Source organism: Toxorhynchites rutilus, chromosome 2 (genome assembly GCF_029784135.1).
Source record: "Toxorhynchites rutilus septentrionalis strain SRP chromosome 2, ASM2978413v1, whole genome shotgun sequence".
Classification (NCBI taxonomy): Eukaryota; Metazoa; Arthropoda; class Insecta; order Diptera; family Culicidae; genus Toxorhynchites; species Toxorhynchites rutilus.
The window spans coordinates 200,590,717-200,616,119 of record NC_073745.1 but is presented as its reverse complement, the minus strand read 5'-3'; the positions used below and the strand labels follow the sequence as shown (position 1 = coordinate 200,616,119).

At 39.1% G+C, this 25,403-nt stretch overlaps 1 protein-coding gene across 27 annotated transcripts in view; it reads right to left on the bottom strand.

Moving 5' to 3' along the window:
* Positions 1-25,403, bottom strand: part of LOC129769323 (glutamate-gated chloride channel) — a 445,802-nt gene that overhangs the window by 294,147 nt on the left and 126,252 nt on the right. For 26 of the 27 annotated variants that reach the window (XM_055771497.1, XM_055771499.1, XM_055771512.1 and 23 more), the window contains exon 4: positions 2,535-2,560. The exons of the other annotated variant lie outside the window; for it this stretch is intronic. In XM_055771497.1, the coding sequence (XP_055627472.1) occupies positions 2,535-2,558 (24 nt within the window). In that variant the 5' untranslated portion in view covers positions 2,559-2,560. The remainder of the gene's footprint in view (positions 1-2,534; positions 2,561-25,403) is intronic. 27 annotated transcript variants of the gene reach the window in all.

Here is a 25,403-nt window from a genome sequence, read left to right as displayed (position 1 = left end):
CTGTTGAGCTGAAGATATCAACTCTACCGATAACATGATTTTGTGAATAACGTTTCAAGCCAACATTAACTTAGTTCTAATAATTTTTCTTTTGTTTATATTTATTGTAAATTTATTATTATTTGTTTCAATCATGAAAAAATTTGAGGTTTTTATGCCCTCATGAGTACGTTATCTCGAAAGGGCTTTTCCTCATCATGAAACATTCCATTAAGGCGTCAAGCTAGATGGAAATAAATAAATAAATAAATAAATCAACCACGTTTCCAACCATAATGATCGTAGCCTGGATATCTGCTTCGTGAGCGCACGGGACACAGCCCCAATCTTCTGCGAGGCTCCTGCTTTTCTTGTGAAACATACCCCTGATCATCCCGTAAACTATGGCAAACCGGTGTACTGCGAAGACTGAAATCCATAAAGAAGGCCGCGTTGAAAAAGTTCACTGGACATCGCACACAAAAACTCCAAAGCCAGTATGCGAGAATCAACCAGGAATATAAACGTATTGCAAAGCAATCTTTCCAGCATTACCAACGTGGAATACAAAGAAAACTCAAATCACGTCCCATACAGTTTTGTAATTTTGTGAACGAGCAGCGCCATGTAGCTAGCCTGCCTTCGTCTATGACGTTCAACGGAAGCGTGGAATCTACCCAGCAGGATATCTGTAACCTATTTTCAGGAAAAATCGCCAGTGTTTTCACCGATGAACAATTCAGCATTCCGCTAGTTGCATACCACTTTCTAGACAAACCCTGAGTAGAGTCGACATCAATACGGAGATGATTTCTAGGTCATTTTCAGAGCTCAAAACGTCGTTCAATCCTGAACCGGACCGAATCCCATCTGCTTTTCTCAAAACACACATGTATGACTTGTTGACCCCGTTGCTCCACATATTCCCACTTTCCGTGGCCACTGGTGCCCCTGACCTGTTGGAAGCTATCGCATATGTTCCCAGTCCATAAAAATGACAATGGACGAGATTTTAATAATTATCGCGGCATCACTTCGCTTTGTGCTTTGGCAAAACTGTTTGAGCTTGTTTTTACAATCTTTACAACAATCTTGACTGTGCAGAACTTCTGGGCAAGCTTAAAACAACGCTTCGGGTAGATCAACTAGACAAGTTGTTTTCTTCCGGTAGGCAGCGCATCATAATCTAGACGGACAAAATAATCCTCCCGATGTTTGTTGCAAACGATTTAATGATGTGTATTTCCTGTTTGGATTTGACATGACTAGAAAGGTATTAAGTATAAGGATTATTAGTTAAATTTTAGTCTGTCCGACAATTTTTTGGCGACGACTGGATAAATAAACAAATAAATGAATAAATAAATAAATAAATTATGGATCCGCTAGATGCTCTCAGCCGTATATTAGTACGTATCAACACGGATTCACGGCAGGTCGTTCTACTACCATAAATTTGCTCTGCCTAACTTCTTACATTACAGACAGTATGTTAAAGCATGCTCAAACGGACGCCATCTATACTGATTTGACAGCAGCCTTTGATGAATTGAACCACCGTATAGCTATCGCGAAACTGGACAGACTCGGGTTCAACGGCAACCTTCTGCAATGGTTCCAATCATACCTCACTGGCCGTTGACTAGCCGTCGTTATTGATGATTGCCAATCTTCGCTTATTGCTGCTACGTCCGGCATACCACAAGGTAGCCATCTGAGTCCGTTAATTTTTCTGATTTTACTTCAATGACGTCAATCTGCTCAATAGAAGACTGACGCTTCCTTCAACGACAGTTGGATGCTTTTGCTGATTGGTGCACTCTTAACCGAATGGATGTAAACCCCGTCAAATGTTGTTCTCTCGTTTGCGCGTACGCTACAGACCATATTATACAAATATATACAAATATGAAGCCGAGGATCTGGGGGTTATTTTGGACACGGAACTATCATTGAAACAGCACATCTCGTTCATGGTCAATAAACACCCAGAACTCTGGGGTTCATCTTCAGGATTGCCAAAAACTTCACGGACATCTACTGCCTTATAACCCTCTACTGCTCTCTAACTCGTTCCATTTTAGAGCAGTTTGGATTCCTCATTGCAACAACGGTGTCGAATGAGTGGAATCAGTTCAACGACGGCTTGTGCGATATGCACTTCGTAGATTGCCATAGACAGACCCCTTCCGATTACCGAGTTACAAGAGTCGTTGTCAGCTGATCAACTTGGAAGCTTTGTCGGTTCGTAGAGACACATGCAGAGCTTTGCTGATCGCTGATGTTTTGCAAGGACGCATAGACTGTCCCGTTCTCTTGGATAACATCAACATCAACATCAACATCAACAAGTCTTTTTTTTTCTGTGTTATAGTTACTTTCAACACTTTTGGCTGGTTCGTCACTTTACTTCCATTTTAGAAAAAATGTCGGGAGTGAGAATTGAACTTCAGCGTGAGAGGTATGGATGTTACCACTACGCCAGATCACCTCCCATAAAGTGTAATATAAATATTAATGAAAGAGTAAATCACTTCGATTATCAGATCTTTCACCTGTGCGTAAATATCCAGAAGCATACCTGAAATGAAAAAAAAGCGATATGAATATATTTGTTTACATAGGCGATTGGTGTAAAGCAAAGTTGGAAAGATTTGAACGTGACGTGATAGACGTGTGAGCATGGGTTTCGTCAAAACCGAACCCGTATTTTTTTAAAATATTTCTTCCTTCGAAGAGCAATAGCCTTTGTTTTGACTTATTATAGTTTTAGTTTTTTCAAATCCTACCGAGAGCAGATTTTCTGATTTAAGAATCAGAACATATAGCTCTATTTTGACACTAATTCTATATGCCAAATAGTTGTACATCCGAATTTTAATCCTTATAAGCATTGTATAAACATTGTTAATGCACATAAACATTAACAGTGTGTCGGCTTAAAATCCGAAAAAAAATCCCTGATTTTCCAGTAACTTTTCAGAGAAATTCCAAATGTAGACTAGTAATCAAACTCTCTTGTAGTACTTTAGCTGTAGTTCCTAAAACATTTAGTTAGCTTAAACAAAGAAATTTAAGAACGATATTTTCCAAAAATGAATTGTTTATGATTTTCAATTGAGTTAAACGACGACTGAGAATTTTTTTTTTTTATTAATTCGTTTATTTTTACAGGCTCAGTTACTTAAGTTTAAAGGAGCCGAATTCTTAAATATATTTTTAAAACTATATATATATATATATATAAACAATTTTCTTACATCTATGGTTAGTAAGGTGGAAAACCGATTACTCGCGGTGTACTCGAGTTTAGAAGGGTGACATATTTTTAGGAGAAGGATGGGATATAAGGAAATTGTAACAATGTTGATGAGCACTCAATTCTTAAATCTATTCGTATATCTATAGTTTATTTACATTTCAACTTATTCTACTATTTATAGCAAGGGGACGAATTACCCGCAAAGGAAGGAAAGGAGGGTATAAGGATGTAGGGACAATCACACACGAAGATCTATAGCTTTAAGGAAAATATATATATGGGACATGTAATCAAGGTCTAACCGAGCCAACATATCTCTCACCGGCACATTGGGCTGTCTTCCTCGGGCCCGAAGGGAGTTTTCTAAATTCGATCTGGCGACCATATACACCTCGCACGACCAAACAACGTGCTCGATGTTGTGATAACCTTGGCCACAAACGCAGAGATTGCTGCTGGCAAGATTGAAACGGAAGAGTAGTGCATCTAACGAACAGTGATTGGACATGAGTCGGGAGAAGGTGCGAATAAAGTCCCGACTCAAATCCAGACTTTTGAACCACGGTTTGAGGCTTACCTTTGGGATAATCGAGTGAAACCACCGGCCCAATTCATCTTCATTCCACTTGAGTTGCCAGTTAGCGATGGTATTTTTGCGAACTAAAGAATAAAATTCATTGAAGGCGATTTGACGCTGATATATATCGCCTTCAATTGCACCTACCTTTGCCAATGAGTCAGCCCTCTCATTACCCGGAATTGAGCAATGTGAAGGGACCCAGACAAAGGTAATGACATAACAGCGTCTGGATAAAGCACTCAAAATTTCTCGTATTCTCTCAAGGAAGTACGGCGAGTGCTTTTCCGGCCTCACTGAACGGATAGCTTCGACAGAGCTAAGACTATCCGTTACAATGTAATAGTGTTCAACAGGTCGTGAGGCGACGCTGTCCAGCGCCCAGTATATCGCTGCCAATTCAGCAATATATACCGAGCAAGGATTCTGAAGACTGTGTGAGGTGCTAAAAAATTCGTTGAACACTCCAAATCCTGTGGACTCATTCATAGAGGACCCATCAGTAAAGTACATATTATCACAATTGACACGCCCATACTTTGCATTGAAGATTGTAGGAACGAACCCCAATCTAAGATAATCTGGATTTTCATGGATTTTTTCCTTCATGAACAGATCGAAATGTACAGAGGAATTGATGTAGTCAGGAAAACAAACACGGTTGGGAATATACGAAGAAGGAACAACCTGCATAGAGGTGAATTCATGATATGAACTCATGAATCTAGAATGAAAATTTAGCTCGATCAATTGCTCAAAATTTCCGATCACCAATGGATTCATAACCTTACACCGGATGAGGAACCGAAGAGAAAATAAATTGAAGCGATCTTTTAGTGGGAGTACGCCTGCCAAAACCTCGAGACTCATGGTATGCGTTGAGGGCATACATCCCAACGCAATACGGAGACAAAGATACTGAATTCGCTCGAGTTTAATGAGGTGTGTTTTGGCAGCTGATTGAAAACAGAAACTGCCATACTCCATCACTGAGAGAATAGTTGTTCGATACAACATAATAAGATCTTCGGGATGGGCTCCCCACCAGGTGCCGGTAATTGTACGGAGAAAGTTTATTCTTTGTTGACATTTTTTACTCAGATACCTAATATGGGCCCCCCAAGTACATTTGGAGTCGAACCAGACCCCAAGATACTTGAATGACATAGCATGAGTGATCGGTTTACCCAAAAGTTGAAGCTTTGGTTTTGCTGGTCTATGCTTCCTAGAAAAAACCACCATCTCTGTTTTCTCCGTGGAGAATTCGATCCCTAGCCCAATGGCCCAGGTTGAAAAATTGTTCAAAGTATCTTGTAAGGGTCCTTGCAGGTCGGATTCGTTTGATCCTACGACAGACACCACTCCATCATCTGCAAGTTGTCTTAGGCTGCAATTTTGTGTAAGGCAATTGTCAATGTCGCTTACGTAGAAGTTGTACAAAAGGGGGCTTAAACATGAGCCCTGGGGGAGGCCCATGTAATAGACCCGACTTACTGCCGAATCTCCGTGAGAAAAGTTCAAATGTTTCTCACAAAGCAAGTTATATAACATATTATTCAATAGAGGCGGCAGACCCCGAGAGTGTAATTTGTCTGACAAAACCTCTATTGAAACAGAATCAAAGGCCCCCTTTATGTCCAAGAATACTGAAGCCATTTGTTTTTTTTCGGCGTAAGCCATTTGAATTTCTGAAGAAAGCAACGCAAGACAATCATTCGTCCCCTTGCCCCTGCGGAACCCATATTGTGTATCTGAGAGTAGGCCATTCGTTTCAACCCATCGATCAAGGCGAAACAAGATCATTTTCTCCAACAATTTCCGTATACAAGACAGCATTGCTATTGGGCGGTACGAATTGAAATCGGACGCGGGTTTTCCGGGTTTTTGAATAGCTATAACTCGTACTTGTCTCCAATCATCTGGAACAATATTATGCTCCAGAAACCGATTGAATAAGTTCAACAAGCGATGTTTCGCCACATCAGGGAGATTTTTCAGCAAGTTGAACTTAATTCTATCCGATCCCGGAGCAGAATTGTTACATGAAAGGAGAGCAAGAGAGAATTCTACCATCGAAAACTCGGAATCAAGATCGCACCTATCTTGTGGTATATCTCGAACAATTTTTTGCACAGGAGCGGAATCAGGACAAACCTTCCGTGCAAAATTCAAAATCCATCGATGTGAATATTCTTCGCTTTCATTCGTTGAAGAGCGATTTCTCATGTTTCGAGCCACTTTCCATAATTTTTTCATTGACGTTTCTCGTGACAAACCTCCCACGAAATTTCGCCAATAAGCACGTTTTTTCCCTTTGATCAAGTTTTTAAATTGATTTCCAAGGTCCAAATACGTCTGAAAATTTTCAGGGGTTCCACGTTTCCGAAAAGCTTTAAATGCATTCGATTTTTCTACATAAAGCTTGGAACATATGCTATCCCACCATGGATTGGGAGGCCTTCGACGAATAGTTGAACCTGGGATGGGTTTCGTTTGAGCGCGAACCGCGCTGTCATAGATCAAACGAGAAAGGAAGTTATACTCCTCCAATGGAGGTAAACCATCTCTGGAATTGATGGCTAGAGCAATCGCGTCCGAATATTTTTTCCAGTCAATGTGTCTTGTGAGGTCATATGCCATGTTTATAGATTCTGAAGAATTCGACCCAATGGTGATGGAAATTTTGATTGGCAAGTGATCACTACCGTTGGGGTCCTGGATTACATTCCACTTGCAATCTAACGATAGTGAATTCGAGCAAAGCGAGAGGTCAAGAGCACTTGGGTTAGCAGGAGGTTTAGGCACACGTGTTGTTTCCCCAGTGTTCAAAACGGTCATATTGAAGTTGTTACAAAGGTCATATATCAACAATGAACGATTGTCGTCGTACTGTTCCCCCCAGGCAGTTCCGTGAGAGTTGAAGTCTCCCAAGATCAATCGTGGCTCAAGAAGGAGTGAGCACATGTCATCAAGTTGTTTGCGGCTAGCCGCAGCTCTCGGAGGCCAATACAAGCTGACAATACAGAGGTCTTTGCCTCTGATGTTTGCATGACAAGCAACAGCTTCGATCCCTCCAATAGGTGGAAGGTCAATTCGAAAAAATGAGTGGCACTTATTGATCCCCAATAGTACCCCTCCGTATCTGTCATCGAGGTCCAAGCGTATAATATTAAAATCGTGGAAAGAGATGACTGAGAAATGTTGTAAGAGATTTTGAAATATGGATTTACTAATACAGTTCAAAGCTATTTTGAAGGAGTCATAAACACTAGTACAGAATGAGTCATTTTCATTCTGATTCGGTTCAATTTCATAAAACTGTTACGATTTTAACGGAATGCTTTATCTTGCAATCTTTCGGCTCCCTTCTATGCATTTTCCGAAATTTTCTTCGTTTTACCTCCAGATATTTCGCTTCTGCTTACTGTGGTCGTTTCATGAACTTTGATTCATATGGCGATAAAAAGAATGAGAATTTCGAACTAGTTCAAATAACTAGCTCAACATTTTTATTGATTTTTTTATTGGAATCAATGATGGAAAGGTCAAGTATCAATGCTTCATAAGCTTTAAAACCAGTGCTTCACATCGAAGACGAAATTTCAAGATTTGTACGTCGTAAAATTTTGGGACACAAGCCCATCGACACAAGTGGAAATTTGTTCAAATAAATAATTTCCAGACCTTCTTTAAAAGCTGAAAGTTGATCCATGATCCATGATCTCTTGAGAACGTCCCAAGAACATTGACGTCATGTAACGATTTACCAAATCCTTCTCTTCTTCATCCCAAAATCGGACATTAAGATTCATCTGCAGCCTTCTTGTAGTCTTGTTCAAAGACTCGTCGTATAGTTTATAGATCGTCGTATAGATTAATCGATCTAATTAGACCTTCTCAGCTTTCTGGCTGTTATGAAACATTCTTCTCGACAAAACCATGTCTTTCATCTTTGATAGTATGATTTTCAAGCATGCATTTATCAATAGTTTTCGAAGATGAAAAGGAATCGAAATTGTTAAAGCTGAACTGCAGATACTGATGCCAAATGACAGTAAAAACACCGCGAACGTAAAAGTCGTCTACTTTTGCGCTGTTCATCCTACGGAAGGACTAAGTTCACCTACAGGCAATAGCAAACAACATATACTGAAAAACCTACAGAGAGTCAAGCTAGTCAAATACAACTTATCGGTATTATTAACGTTCTAATTACTGCAATAATCAAAATTCCAATTGACGGAATCACATTTTTTTCAGATTGATGACGAAATTCCCTGATATTTCCTGATTTTCCCTAGCATTGATTGAATTCCCTGGGATTCCCTGAGGATTTTCAAGGTAGTCAACATCCTGATTAATGACAAACAGAATTATTTGGTGTTACCATATAATGATAAGAAGCATAAGAACAAAGGCATCAATATCACCAATGGTGATACAGAGTATTGGAACTCTGATTGAAAGTGGTGATTGAAATAAGAGTATTATCTCACCCATTCCATGCCTGTATAATGGTTCATGTTTCTCCTTATCGCAAAATATTGAACTGGTATTTTGAATTTTTTTCGTTAGGGTGACCATTTCAATTGTAGGTCCGAAAAAAAAATTCCATTTTTTCCAAAAATGGCTTTTTTCAGAAAAAATCATAACATGATCGACATAACAAATTGAAGCCAAATAGCTGTCTTTTTTGAAAAAAATACTACCCCTGCAAAAATTTTCATTATTATTGATTGTATTTGTTTTGACGTAGAACTATGTCTCTCAGGAAGGGTGCCAAATCAGAAAACAGGTCACGTTTTCATGAAATAAAGTTAACGTTAATAACTATTTTCTCTGTACACGAGTTCTCATGATTTGCATACCAATCGAATCGGAAATTCTCTAAGATGTGTTTGATATGCTATACATTACAATTCGCTAATCTCTAAATGGTTTAAATTCGTGAAAACTGGAAGAACATCCTTTTTTCCCATATATTTGTTCTGCCGATTTGTGTGCTAACAATACCCGTTTTTCGAATACTTATAACTCGAACGTTTCCTAACAGATCAGAAAGCTGTTTGCATCAATTGATAGGAAATATTTCTACGCGTCTATCACAATTAATAAAATATTATTTTTCATGCGATGAACAATTGAATAACTGTAAAATGTCACGCGTTATCTAAACGCCCTAACTGCCAAGTTTTGATTGGTCCGATTTACTGATTCCCCAACACAGACTTCAAAATCGATATATCTGTGGAAATTCGCTTCGCAAATATCCATGCAAGTTGGGAGTATTTTTGTTCCCACCGAGCTGTGTTTCCCTAACACGGACTTCAATGTGCCTGGGGGAATCCGCTTTGCAAATACATGCAAGTCGGGGGTATTTTTTGGTGCTGAGTACTTTTGTACTCGCTTGTCGTTGTGCAGACCGGAATATGTTTCCCTAAAACGTACTTTTAAACTGAGAAGCCTGGGAAAATCGTCATTTCATACTAGAGGTGAATGAACTTTCGCGGTTCGAGAACTATGTAAACATGAGATGTGCAATAATTTCAGAGGAAAATACAATGATCGTTTGAGAATTTTTCCGTTCACATATTTTGGTAGTCCTAGGCATCATATCAAACGTAAAAGGACGTTCATCAAATTTATATGTAACGAAGAACAGAACCTATTACAAAAACTTCGATGCATTCTAAAATGATGTTCGAAGTGGTAAACAAGTGGATTGCATAATGTAATTGCGTAGTTCTACGTCGAAAAGATACGGTCGTGTCCTAGATACAACCCCTTACAGTTTTTTTTGTAGTTTAATCGGTCTCGGGACACATATATTATATTATATTTTTTCTAGCAAGTTGAGGTTTTTTATATAGCAAAAATCAGAGAGGTGTTATTTCCCATTTTTGAGTTATGATTTTTCAAAGTTGACATGTTTTCAGACTTCTCTCAATATTTTTTTGTTTGTTTGTTTATCTTCGACATAAAAAAATCGTACAGATATAATTAATTACTAAGTCTAAGCCTAAACACATTCTTTGATATATCAAAGTCAAACTGCTACAACAGACGTCCAACGGATTGTTCATACCATAGGTGGTGCGGTGATTCGCTCGGCGGAGAAATTCTGATTGCCGCGTCACTCGAAGAGGTGCGTTGAAACGTAGTTTCGCTAATATGTCTGAACAATCGATGCGATCTGTCAAGACGTCAAAGACGAGTAATCGCTGAAGAAGCACTCGTCTACTTGTTAATGTTGGCAGGTCAATCAGCAAGCAACGGCTTTCATACACTGGCAGATTCGTACTATCGCTCCAGTTGAGGTTCCGAAGAGCATACCGAATAAAATGTTTTTGGACTCGCTCTATCCGATTTATGTGGACTACATGGAACGGTGCCCAAACATTTGCTGACATTAACATCCATCCCGTTCAAACTGCACCATTCCAAAATCGTATCGACGTCCGATTGCAACGCACAACAGTCTACTAGCGTTGAGATTACTCGAAGAAATTTTAGATCGTCAGCATACATCGATTTTGGTGATTTCAGTGTTATGCATAAGTCGTTAATAAAGAGAACGAAGAGCAACGGCCCAGGATACTACCTTGAGGGACTCCGGAATGTATCTGGAACGGGGCAGAGTATGCACCACAAACTTTCACTGAGGAACAGCATCCAGTAAGGTATGATAGAATCCATAGTGTTAGCCACTCTGGAATTCCTATCCTCTTAAACTTCTCAACAGCTAGTATGTGTGGCACTTTTTTCGAATGCTTTGGCGAAGTCAACATACACAGCGTCGACTTGCTGCCGTTTCTCCATTTTGCCACCAGAGTCGATACGAAGTTCTCTACATCGACTTATGGATTGGTGTGATCGAGGCGGATTTCCATATAGTGGGAAAGAGCATCTCACTAAGATTCCTATGCGACTAGACTAGATCTATGTGACTAGTATCAATTTTTCTCGCAAGTGTCGTGTTTTAGTTAGCATAGTTCATTGACTTCAATTTAATAGATCGATTATCTAAATCGGTCCAGTACTTCAAAAGTTATAAATCTTAAAAAAAAATCCATTTTTGGAAAAATGATTTTTCAGAACCATCGGTTGACTTTGAAATATCATAACTCAGAACTTAAAAGAACACATCTATGATTTTTGGATATGTTGTGTAAAAATCCTCAGCCTTTCAAGAGAAAATATAGAAAAAAAAGTTCGAGGGGTTGTTTCCGAGACACGACCGCTTAGGACGTAGGACTACGCAATCTTGTTTCTTTCTAAATTTGTTGGTTTATCATTTCGGATATTATTTGCGAATACGTCAAAATTTCATAGATAACTCTTAAGTAAAAAAGTTCCGGGGACCTTAAAAGGTTTAATGGCTTGCGTGGTTTTGTAGAATCATTTCTAGAAGCAACGATTCTTTCGTGCCTTTGCGAGAACAATAAACTGATTGGTCAATTGGTCGCAATTTGTTTCTTTATATCAACGCACGAATTGCAGTATTTAACGAGAGGCATCCTCCGTACATCGCCACTCAACAAGCATCAATGACGCGTCTAACAGATGCACACAGTTGCAGCGATAAAAATGAAACATCGCGAGAATGGCCGATTATAAAAAATCGTTTCTCGACTCCCGGTCAAAACCGTCAACAATGCTAGGAGCTGCAAAACAGAGCCGATGTGCACGAGAGCTAATACGAATGGCACCTAAAAGTATCGAAGGTGTGCTATTCACATCTACTGGAAATGAACAAGTTCTAAGTTTCGCGCAACGAAAACCAGCAACACACACAAACCCAAACACTGATGGCTAGAAGCGACCTATAATAATTTCGCTGTACCACTTCGTTGTTTTATATTCTAGCGGCTGCCCGTTATTGACAGCTCTGTTCCACACAAATGGCCAGAACAAATGTATGGGGAAATTGGAATGCCTCCAATTTTCATCAATTTAAGCCATATACAGACTATAGGATTGTAATGTATAGCACATCAAGCGAATCCTAGAAAATTTCCGATTCGATTGGTATGCAAATCGTTAAAATCCGCTCGCAGCAAAAATAGTTATTAACGTTAACTTTATTTCATAAAAACGTGACCTGTTTTCTGATTAGGTACCCTTAATGTAAGACGTAGTCCTACGTCAAAAATAGGGGGCCTTTACGAAAAGAAAATCCAATTTTTTTACAGATTTGATATTTTTTCTTCTATTTGACTTGTTGTAGCAGGTGTAGTATTTTTTCAAAAAAAAGACAGCCTACTGGCTTAAATTCGATATATCGATCATCTGTGATTGATCTGATTGATTTGAATCGGTTAAATTGTTCATATAATAACATTTTTGGAAAAAAGTGCCGGAATGTGTTAAAAATCACTATAATAGAGAAAAAAATTTTTTTTCGAACCACCCTAAAATGGAAATGGTCACCCTAATGAAAAAATTGAAAAATCGAGTCTAATATTTTGCGATAAGGAACAAAACTACCAATTTTCACGAAAATGTGGGAACTACTATATCGGTTAGGCATGAACTGTCTGCATAGAGATATTTTTGTTTGAATAAAATATTACCCCTTGCTTTTCTATAATGAATATGATAAAATAAAATACCACTTCCCATTTAATAAAATGAATAATGATCGCACCTCAAATCGTTCTATAATGATTAGTTTGGCCAGGTTATTTAGCTTATCGATCAAAATTTTTTAGTAAATTAGAGAAGCATCTTATCGCTAATTGAACCAGAAGTACTAAATGCTACGCGTACACTCGGAATGGTAATATAGATGTTTTATTCGGTATTGGGAGTCATATTAAAAGCGGTGATTAAAAAGCGACTATTATCTACTCATTTATCGGCATCAACACTTGGCCAGAAAGGTAAGGCACGAGGAAACCAGGTATTCAGAGAATTTTGGTTTGAGTGTGAAAAGAAAGTTGTGACCGAGTGGCTAAACGGTTTAACTGGAGAAAACTATCAATGTTGCTTTCAATCGTTAAAATCGATATTTTGAGTTAGATGGTACCTATTATAATAAACGGATAATAAAGTTCTGCTGCTTACTTGATTTGTTGGTAGGTTGGTTGTAAACTCAACTCGTATATGACTTATTCAGTATTGATGCTTAAAATTAATCTTAGTTTTTGTTTTATATTTTCATAACGAGTAATTTTTTTTCAATATCATGATGGTGATATGACTTTTGTTCGCATAAATTATGTTTTCCTCGACCAGTCTCATTACTTCATTGCCCATCCTCGAACAAACACCAAACTAATAAATTTCCAAGAAGAAAACAATAGCGAACTTTTTTCCACGATGAGAATATTACAACGTTCCACGATAACCGCCTGGTTGGCTACATATTGCAAAGATGTAACAAATCTTCACGAATAAAATAGCAACATCAAAACACATTTGTCCGCTACGAACTTCCCTGTTTTCTTACTCCGCTCAATTAACCCACGATTCCGGCGATGAACCCGTCCATATGGATGGAGTGACATTTATTGGCTTGTTGAGTGCTCCCTTCGATCGTAACGTCAGTCGTAAATTACTGGCTCTTCTGGCGCCCACCCACTTCCCATGCTGCTCATGTACCCACACACCATACGGGGCAACCCAATCACGTGAGGGATGAAGAAAAGGGAGGAGAGGGAAACGTTGACGCCGGTCAGGTGAAATGGTGGCCGAGTTTCCCATCATATTTTTATAGCCGCGGTCGTATCGTGTTTTATTCACTAAGGATGATTGAAAAATAGAGCAACGGCAAAGTTTCACTCGGAAGCGATCAATATCCAGCGTGTATGCTATCGGGATTGATGAAGGAATAGGATGCAGGAGCCAGTAGCACTTCGAACAGTTACTCATTGGAGTATTGCTAGGATTTTTATACGGTGGAATCAAAATTTGATGGAAGTTGCCAGGCAATCGGGTATGAATGAATTGTACTTTGATGCCGTTCGCTTTGATATCGTTTAGGTATTGGGAATGAAGTTTCGTTTCGATAGCTGCAAAAATAATCCGTCTAGTCTATGCTAAAATATTCTAGTGAGTGATTTGATTTTTTTTATTGAATTAATAGTTAATTAATAGAGTGCATGTTATGATGTTTCTTCGATTGTTTGTGAACTAGGTAATTCGCGTGACCAAGTACTTAACATAATTCATACCATACCGGGAGTTCATGTTGAAGCCCCATTTTGGATGGAAGATTTTTCATTAGGGAAATTTCTTTCGACTTGTATACCAGCGTATTCTCGAATTTGTCACTCAGAATAAATACGAGGTGTATTATTTGACATAGAAATCGTAATAAAGTACTAATGAAGAAAAATACGTGGAATTCCTCTAGGAACTCTAGGGCCATGAAAGAATGAGAAGAAGAATAGGAAAAACACGCAACACATCCCTTATTACAAGTTATCATCAAAGAAATATTAATGTGTACATCATGAATAATTACTCATATTTATGAGAACCATGATATACTTAACGGCACTCCGTAGTAACACAACTCTAACATCCTCGAATCCCGGCACATCCAGCCCCGGCAAAACGGAAAAATCCTTGGAGTAGTAGCAAAGTTGCATTATGTTCTATCTTCCCACCATAGATCCCATGCTTTTCCCAGCGGTGTATGATGATTCCAAACATCCCCCGTGTCTTTCATCATTCAGCTGCGTCGTCACGCGTTCTTCCTTTCCTGGTTTCTTGCTTACTTTGCGTGCATTATATCACGCTAGGCGTGTATAATGAAATAAACTTCTCGTTCGCAAAAAAGGAACCATTTGTTCCATGCTTTGCCACAGAGAGCTTTTTGTTCTGCTTATGCCGGTAAACGATGAATGCTCTGAAGTCGTCCATAGCGCGTTGCCTTATAAAGGGTGTGTCACATCAAATTGCATCACGGAAAAAACGCTGTAGAAATTCGCCCAGTAGACCGATCCTTTTGAAAATTTTAGACAGTAAAATAAAAACTATTAAACAACTTTTGGCATTTTCTTTTTATTCATACTTCGAGCCCAAGCCCGTATGCCCGCACCTTCCTCTTTACCCCGTCCATAAGGTTCTGTACAACATCATGTAAACGAGAAGAAGGATCTTACGCCATTCAGTGGCGTCGACTTTCGGATTTGGTAAATTAATAAACACAAACGCTATTCGTACAAGCGTCGCCTCTCTACTGTATACTGTCAACTGGCATCTGAGTGCAAAGAAAAGACTCTCGGGGCTTAAATACTAGTTTACAAAAATAGGCTTAAACTCTACACAGAATATTTACAAATTATGCTGGGCGGAGCATCGCACCAGCAGTTAGAGTGGGCTGTGATGGCCTTGGTCAGACGCGTTCTTCGGAGAGAGAGAGAAAGCACTTCTTTGTGGGTCAAAGTAAATAGGAAAAGAAAGTGCTGAAACATGTGTGCCGGATGCGCGCCACATGTTTGGTTAAATTTCTGCTGCTAGCTAAACTCGCAGCGGGGCGGAAGGAAGACAAACTCGCCGCTGCCGTTGGTGCGCGTCGAGTTATACAATCATAAATAGTAAACGAACCCTTGGGCCAGATTGCTGGCTCGGGTATCGTATCACATTTTATGTTTATATCGCCCAGCGCCCTCGGGGGTGGTTTATTGCCTTAGAGGTCTTGAATATTGATGAGTTGGGTTTAAGCGTGATCATATTACACCTTTCCCCTTTCGGAGAATGACGTAACATTGAGAAGTCATTCAAGTTAAATTAGGTGGGAAGATTCGTCTGACCTTACAATTTTAGTGTTTATTCAATGTTTGTGATATGTACATTTTTCGTGTATTCAGGTAAAAATTAAGTTTGTTTATAAAGATTATCCTTATAATATGATTATACGGATTGTCTTCGTTGGGTGTTCTATTTGCTTATAAATATATTTATTTTTAATATTTGTTTAATATATACATTTTACATTTGATAATAACTGTCGGAAGGATTAACTGCTAACTAGGTATCCCTTTCCCCTTAGGGTGGGGTTGCTCACATGGTATTATTCTGTTTTTATGTACAGTCTGGACTTTATTGGTTTGATCATCTCTTATTGTTACGTTAGGGTGTTTAATGTCAATTATTATATATGGTCCTACGTATACTTTGTCTAATTTGGATCTGTTTTCGTTTGATAGAAATACTAGATCATTAATGGCTACTTTTGATGGTCTAGCCATGGTTTTCTGTGTCTCATTTCTGGCTTTTCTTACCTTATCAATTATTTCCCTAGCGGTATTTGATGCTATTTGTAGTTTATATTTAAGTTCTTTGTAATATAAATCCATGTTGTAAATTGGTTCTACATATGTGCTTGTTGTGAGGTTTTGTGGTAATTTAGCATTCGTTCCAAAAACTAACTCGAATGGAGTGTATGAGAAATCTGTGTGTGGTGTTGTGTTGTAGCAGAATGTGTAGTAAGGCAACCATTCATCCCAGTCACTCTGTGCTTGGTTGACGAATTGCCTTACGTACTCGTTAAGACAACGATGGTTCCTTTCCAGGCTTCCTATTGATTGAGGGTGATATGGAGTGGAAAAATTTTGTTTAAGCTTCAGTAATGAAGCTATATTTTCGAATAACTCGTTCTTATATTCAGTTCCTTGGTCTGTTTGGATGAGTTTTGGAATTCCATAGACCAGAATTAAGTTTTCTATGAAGGCTTTGGCTATGGTGGATGCTTGTTTGTCTATTGTGGGTTTAATAATGATGTATTTTGTTAAGTTGCATTGAATGGTCAGTGCGTATCGGTTTCCATTATTGGATCTGTTAAATGGTCCAATTGTGTCAATCGATACGCAGTCGAATGCTTTTTGGGGTGTTTTAATTTCGACGAAATTTTCGTTTGTTCGTATTGTGTGTTTATTTTGCTGGCATTTTATGCACTTCTTGATGTAGCTACTGATATCTTTTTTCATGCCACTCCAAGAATAGAGTCTGCTTAACTTTTTGTATAGTCTGGTGACTCCTGTATGTCCACCAGTGGGTGTATCGTGATTGTTTTTTATAATTTCGAACCTTTCGTTTTGGCTTTCTATCACACGCTTGGGTGTGTAGAGCACTATTTGCAAGTCTTTGAGCGTGTCATTACAAATCTTCTTAAAGGTTTGCACGCTGCATATTTGGAAAATTACGCTTGATAACGCTAGAGCTATCATGCTAATTTTCAAGTTTTTGGCCATATTTTCAACTTTCTTTACTAGTTTTCCCAGGGATTCTTTTGTGTTGCTTGCATTTTCAATTATTGTCGACGACTTTTCTTCGGTTCTTTTTTTATTCATTATTGCGCATTTCAAATTTTTGTTTCCGCTAGCGTTTGTTTCTTTATTCATTTCTAATGCGCGTCCGCATAGAAGTTTAGGTAGGTTTTGCCATTCTCGGGGTTCAATAGCCTCGTACGCTCTGAGCTGATCAGACTCAGTATCGTCGGGGTTTGAATTATTGTCTGTAATTTCTGTGTCGTTATTCGTTTCGTTTAGTTTTCTAGTCATTGCCCTGGTTTGTATACCCAGGACTTTTATAGTTTTAAGTGCCTCGGAATTAATTGCTATTCGTGATAGCGCATCTGCAGTCACATTTAGCTTACCTTGAACGTATTTTACATCAAAATGGAATTCTTCAAGATCCAACCTCATTCTTGTGAGTTTTGATGAGGGATCTTTCATTGAAAATAAATATACTAACGGTCTGTGATCCGTTTTTACTGTGAATTTCCTCCCGTAGAGGTATGGTCTAAAGTACGTAATTGCCCAGTGAATTGCTGTCAATTCCTGTTCAATTGTCGATTTATTGGCTTCACCTTTTGTGAAGGCTTTGCTTGCGTATGCAATGGGTAGTTCTATACCGTCGTTTTCTTGGGCTAAGACGGCGCCGCATGCTATTTTTGAAGCATCGGTTATTAGGGTGAATTCTTGTGTGAAATCGGGGAATTTGAGAACTTTTGGTGAGATAAGTTCGTTTTTCAATTTATTGAATGCATTTTGGCATTCGGGAGACCAATCAAATTTTGCGTTTTTTCTGAGCAATTTGTTTAATGGGTACGCTATTTCTGCGAAATTTTGTATGAACCTCCGGTAATAGTTGCAAAAGGCAACAAAACGCCTCACTTCATCTGCTGATGATGGTGTGGGGTAGTTTGTTACCGCTGAAAACTTTGATTGGTCGGGCTGTATACCTGCCGCTGAAATGTTGTGACCTAGATATGTTACGTCTGGTCTGAAGAAGGAGCATTTTTTGGGATTTAATTTTAAGTTGTAGTTTTGTAATTGTTTGAAAACGTTTTCCAAGTTAATAAGGTGATGGTTTATTGAGCAGCCGACGACGATGATGTCGTCGATGTAAAGGAATGCACATTCAGGTGGGAGTCCGCTAAGTGCTATGGACATCATTCTCTGAAAGCTATTTGGTGATATATTTAGACCGAATGGTAACCTATTGAATTCGTAGTGACCGTTAGAGGTCGAAAATGCTGTGTACTTTTTTGATTTTTCGTCAAGTTCGATTTGGTGGAAACCTGACATTAAGTCTAGGGTTGTAAAATATTTGGCTCTGCCCAAATGATCGAGGATTTCGTCGATTCTTGGTAGGGGGAATTTATCTGGGGTTATCTTTTTATTTAGTTGTCGAAAGTCAACCACTAATCGCCATTTTTTATCTTGAGTATTTGATTTCTTTGGGACTAAGAGGATGGGAGAATTGTATGGTGAGGTGGAATTTTGGATTATTTTGTTATTTAGCATGTGGCTGATTTGGTTATTTATTTCTGAAATTTGTGCTTCCGGGGTTCGATAATTCTTTATGTAAACGGGTGTCTTGTCTTGAAGGTGAATGGTTTGCTTGTAGAAGTTGTTGGTTGTCAATATGTCGTCTTCTAGTGCAAAAATGTCGTTGTATTTAGTGCATAATTCTGTTAATTTCTCCTGGGCATGTTGGGGTGTATGATTCAAATTGAGTTCCTTAATCAGTTTCTCGTGTCTACCTTTTGGGTTTTCTCCTAATTCCGTTGTAATGTGATTTATGGTGTATTCTTTAAGGGGGATAGTGGTGGGGGCGAAGGTTTTTGGGATTGATGTTGGTGTGGTATTTGTGTTAATTATTGTAATGAATTGTGAGTTTGGGTTTATTATTGTGTTTGCGCAAAAAATGCCTGGTTTGATTTCTTGTGCGATCACAAGGGCATCATCGTTTAGGTTGAGTGACGGGAAGTGTTTTATAATTTGGCATCTAGGGGGAATAATGTAATTGTTTTCCCAGCTGTCTTGAATCGGAATTTCAATTTTGGTGTTTTCATAGTTGAAGGTCATTAGCCATGTTTTGAGGCATAGGTTACATTCATATTTGGTGAGGAAATCTCTGCCTAAAATGCCATCTGCAATTATAGGAAACTTGTTGTTGACGATTTGAAATTGGTGTGGAATTTGGATATCGTCAAAAATGATATTTGTATTTGTGCTCGCTATGGATTCGGTCTTTCCCTCCGTAACTCCATTAATAATGCATCTATTTCCGGGGTGTATTAATTGTTTTCCGTTAATTTTTTCTTCTTTTACTATTGAGATGTCAGCGCCTGTATCAATTATTAATATACATGGTTTGCTTGACATTTGTAAGTATAGTGTAACGAACATTGAACAATTCACGTCGCATTTAAAAATATTTAATGTTGGTCTCCGTAATGTTTGTTTTCCTCCAATGTCAATGCCGGTTCGGACTGGAGGGCATCCGTCGGTTGTGACTCGTTTCCCGTTAGGCGGATGTATTGCTGAGGGCGGTTAAAATTTGTATTCCGCCTATTGTTGTTGTTGTTATTTCGCTGTGGGTTTATGTTTGAGAATTGGTCTCGAACTTGGTTTTGCTGGCCAAAACGGTTATAGTTATTACGCGGTTGGTTTTGGAAATTATTTTGGTTGAAATTGTTGCGGTTGAAATTGTTTTGGTTTCTACCGCGGTTATGGAAGTCGTTTGGCCTGCGCCTGTAATTATTATAATGTGTGTCAACGTTGTTGTTGAAACGGTTGGCGTTTCTGTTGGTTTGCGAGTATGCAAATACTGATGCGCTCGCATTATTTAAGTTTTCCTCCAACGCTTTAGTCATCGCGTCGGAGTATGAATTGAAATTCCCTGCTCTTATGATGAGCGAGGTTTTTTCGTTTTTTAACCCTCCGGCTAAATGTTTGACGCCTTCTTTGTTTGCCATAGATTTGGCAACTTGGGGCGGAATTTCTTTAGCGGTGTACGCTGTTTCCAAACTGAACACCAATTTTTCTAAATCCAGGCAAAATTGTTCGATTCCACCGTTTTGTTTCAAGTTAGCCATTTTAGCTAGAACTTGTTCCGGTGGGCTGGTCGTTATTTTAGCTTTTAAAATTTTGCTTATCTCGCTCACCGATGTCGGTGTTTCAGTGAATGCATTTCTCGCCCGTCCCTCTAGTTTGGTTAGTATGACGTTAATTATGGTTGCTTTGTTTTCCGGTGTTTCAAATGTTTTCACCAAGTTTAAAGCGTCAGCGAAGGCTTTCAGTTTGTCTATGTTTCCGTCGAATTGCGGAACTATAGACGATGTAGTCTTGATTATTTCGAGTATGCTAGCCATTTTCGGTTTTCTTTGTAACCTGAGGCAAAATAGGACGGCTAGCGCAATTTCCTTGAGTGTTCTTGGTCTACCCTTTTCGATTGACGCCTTAATTGCGTTCAAAAGTTGGTCCGCCTTTTCGGTTATTTTTATGATTTCTGAGCCGTGGGTTGTGTCTAGTAACGTAGACGACAATTTTTTAATCTGTTTCACAAGCGCTTCCGCTTCCGTGAGGCGTTTGGCTAAGGTACTTTTCCTTAGTTTTCTGACCAGTTCCTGTTGTATAGTCAGGTGTATATGTTTTAGTTTTTGTATATTCAATTGGATGAGCTTTGTTACTTCGTCCATTCAAGGAGACAAGGAAAAATGGTTATCGGTAAAGAATTTATTATGCTGAGGCTGCGTTCGAACGCATGTTTTAAAATTTTCGAATTCTTTTAGACGGTGTCGACTACGGCTGCGTGAGCTTTTGCCGCTTGCATAGCATGTGCATTCATGCATGCCTTATATGCTTTGTATATTTTCGAAATTAGTAGTATGGATATGAGGGCAAGTGTGACGCAGATAATCGCTCCTTGAGCTTCGTGCATTACACTGTGGTTCTCTAGGTGATTTAAAATTTGGATTTGAGCGTCGCCCGTGTTACTAACGGGTTTGGTATTAAATAACCCCATTTTCAACGGTACATATGTAAAACCAATTTTGTGGGTATTGTAATTGCTTTTTTTTTTCTAATTCCTACTACCTATTCCTACTGCCGCGTGGGTATTACGATACAAAATATTTTGTGCCTCGACTATAAATTTATTACATGATATCCGTATATAAAAGGATTAGACTAACTCGAGTCTGACTTACGCCACGTTTTCTCCGCAAGTGTCCTCTTCTCGGGGGTGGGGGGGGCGTGGGTGCCTCTGCGTCCGTCAGATCTCAGGGGTGTCCAGTTGGATCCAAATCGATGTTCATTTTTTTTTTGAAATACTGCTTGGCTTGTAACTGCTATTTATTCTGTTCCACTACTTCACTGTCCGCTGTACGATTGTGGTTCCACTTATGTTTTATGCTCGTACACTGGTCATTCGTCCTTCACTTCAACGTGGTTACAACCACTTTACACTAACGGTTTTTCGTGGGGTTCAATTTCTTCGCCTTCTTGGCGATTTTCACCGAATTTTTCTTTATTCAAATTACCCGCACTCACACTGCACCCGGGACGGTTCAAAAGTTCGTTTAACTTCTTTTTTTTTTTTTTTTTTTGTAGAGAATTTTTCAGTAATAACCAGTCGGGTCCAAGGTCCGCATTTTAGGCTGACTTCAACACGCGATCACGGAATCGGTTCACTGATCGTAGAACTTGGTTAACTGATCGTGGAGCGCGGCTATTGGTTTCTGTAACGATAGCGATAACTGGCCATTTGCCACTTTGCCATCACGCGGGCCATTTGCACTTTTTCACTAGTTCCGAAGTGACTCGGTGTCACGGTCGCCATGTAAACGAGAAGAAGGATCTTACGCCATTCAGTGGCGTCGACTTTCGGATTTGGTAAATTAATAAACACAAACGCTATTCGTACAAGCGTCGCCTCTCTACTGTATACTGTCAACTGGCATCTGAGTGCAAAGAAAAGACTCTCGGGGCTTAAATACTAGTTTACAAAAATAGGCTTAAACTCTACACAGAATATTTACAAATTATGCTGGGCGGAGCATCGCACCAGCAGTTAGAGTGGGCTGTGATGGCCTTGGTCAGACGCGTTCTTCGGAGAGAGAGAGAAAGCACTTCTTTGTGGGTCAAAGTAAATAGGAAAAGAAAGTGCTGAAACATGTGTGCCGGATGCGCGCCACATGTTTGGTTAAATTTCTGCTGCTAGCTAAACTCGCAGCGGGGCGGAAGGAAGACAAACTCGCCGCTGCCGTTGGTGCGCGTCGAGTTATACAATCATAAATAGTAAACGAACCCTTGGGCCAGATTGCTGGCTCGGGTATCGTATCACATTTTATGTTTATATCGCCCAGCGCCCTCGGGGGTGGTTTATTGCCTTAGAGGTCTTGAATATTGATGAGTTGGGTTTAAGCGTGATCATATTACAATCAGGTTGTAGTTTTTTTTTAACAGAAATCCATTTTCTCTTCAAGTCCGCCTCCGATTTGACAACTTTTGGGCTCTTCCGGAGGGCCTGCTTCATAATCGCCCAATATTTCTCTATTAGGCGAAGCTCCGGCGCGTTGGGCGGGTTCATTTCCTTTGGCACGAAGGTGACCCCGTTGGCTTCGTACCACTCCAACACGTCCTTTGAATAGTGGCACGAAGCGAGATCCGGCCAGAAGATGGTCGGGCCGTCGTGCTGCTTCAATAGTGGTAGTAAGCGCTTCTGTAGGCACTCCTTAAGGTAAACCTGCCCGTTTACCGTGCCGGTCATCACGAAGGGGGCGCTCCGCTTTCCGCAAGAGCAGATCGCTTGCCACACCATGTACTTTTTGGCAAACTTGGATAGTTTCTGCTTGCGAATCTCCTCCGGAACGCTGAATTTGTCCTCTGCGGAGAAGAACAACAGGCCCGGCAGCTGACGAAAGTCCGCTTTGACAAATTCAGCTTATTGGCGACATCCCGGACCGAACTTCTCGGATCACGTCTAAACTGCTTAACTACGCGCTTGTGATCTTTTTCACTGACGGAGCATCCATTTTTGCCGTTCTTCACCTTCCGGTCGATGGTTAGGTTCTCGAAGTATCGTTTTAGTACTCTGCTGACCGTGAATTGGACGATTCCCAGCATCTTACCGATGTCCCGATGTGACAACTCCGGATTCTCGAAATGAGTGCACAGGATTAATTCACGACGCTCTTTTTCGTTCGACGACATTTTTCCAAATTTACGAAATATTGACAGTGAAGCAAGGCCAACGTGATCTATACACTCTTATCTGATTATAAGCGAAAGCAGAAGATATAATTCCTAAAAATTAAATTTCTACAGCATTTTTTCCGTGATGCAATTTGATGTGACACACCCTTTAATGGATTTGGGTGGAAAACACGTGTGAGTAGATCGTTGGACGATGCTTGGGTGGATACATAGGTGCGGTCTGTCGTAGTTCTCACCATACCTAAAAACGAAGCTCCACCATTGTTCAACATTCAAAGAACAGCATGAAGTAGTCGAATGAGAACTTCTTCTACTACAATGTTACTGTTTATGAGAAGCAAAGGTTCCAACACGAATCTAGCATCCAAGGCTGGAATTTAGAATTGAAGCACACTGATCATCCAGATTAAAAAAAACCCATTATGACTTACTATGACATAAATACTTGACTCCTAACATTCATCAGATAAATTTCTACTAAATATCAGCGAAAGACAATGCGTCTCCACAACTATTATAATGTCACTACGCTCAGGCAAAAGCTTATTTTTATTCTGTAACTAGCTGACCCGGCAAACTTCATCCCGCCAAAAATTTGTTTTTTGTTATCGATACCTCCAAACATTCACGTTTTCTTACTATGAGTAAGTTCATGGGTCCAATCACAGAACTGTTCATTGATTGATCTTCTAATCGACCCCGTTGACCTTTTACTTTAAAATTCCCAGTATTTCTAACAAAACTCATCATTATAATATCAGATTATTTTCAGACACAATTCTCGTTCAATATTTTTCAACCACTTGTAAATAACATGTTTCTTCGTTACATGGAATAAATGTTTTATACAGAAAATATGATAGTATAAGGAAGCCATAAATCGGACAATTCCTTCCTCGAATTCTGCTCTTATCAACACATTTGGCGATCCTTTTTTTGGTATAGTTAGAAGAATATATAGGAGTGCGTTTCGTCACAATAAAATCAATTTCCATTTTCGAAAAAAGATCAATTTCGCATCAAATGGACTTACAGCACTTGTCACTATGTAATTGTAGAACATATGGGAATTTAATTTTCCGAATTTTCATTTTTTTCCTTCTGAGTTTTCCGAAAATTTTCAATTGTCATGTTTGGCTGTAATATTTTTGGTTGAAATATGTGTAATACTTTTATGAGACCCCCTCGCCATTCCAGAGGAGGGAGTGATGTCATACCATTATAGAAACATTTCTCATCCCCAAAAACCCTCACATCCCAAATTGTGCTTGATTAGCTTTCGAGTTATGCAGTATTTTTTTCCATTTATATGACAGCCCACCCTTAGAGAGCGGAAAGAGTGTCTAACCACCATAGAAATATTTATTTCATCCTAAAACCTCCACATGCCAAATTCGGTTTCGTTTGCTTGATTAGTTCTCGAGTAATGCAGAAATTTGTGTTTTATTTGCATATTTGCATGTCAGAACCACCTCCCCCCTTTAGAGAGGGGGGTGGAAAGTCTAACCATCATAAAAACATTTATTGCACCCTAAAACCTTCACAAACCTTCAGGCTTACCCACTGGTACATCGTACAACACTCAAATACAAATGGGGCCTTTTTCCGGCAACATAATAAACTTACGAAATAATCAGAACGTATAATGGAAATTATGAAAGGAATCATAGCATATTTCGTTATGTATTAAATGGAACGTGTAACAGTCCATGAGCATTGATTAATTCGTTCGGTTCATCACTGCGAGCGAGCATTCAATTGTTTTCACCCAATTTCCATGAATGTGCTGAAAAAGAAAAATAAATTAACCAGACCGTCAAGATGTCACAAAATGTAAAATTTAGCCTGGCTGGGTAAGGAAGTTAAAAGTGCCTTCAAATCAAATCACACGTTCTATGGAAAATATTGTATAGGGTACCATAAAAGAAATTTTGACTATTTTTTTGGGTAGGATCTATGGTGAAAAACGAACTTTCCAATTTTTTTTGTACGTCATTCTTGTTAGCATCGAGATGAAAATTTGAAAAAAATATACTGAAGTGCGTCTTACTATGGTGTATCGAGAAATATTATCAAAAAAAAATTTCATTAAAAATTTAAGTATTAAAAAAAATCTTCAAATATTGAA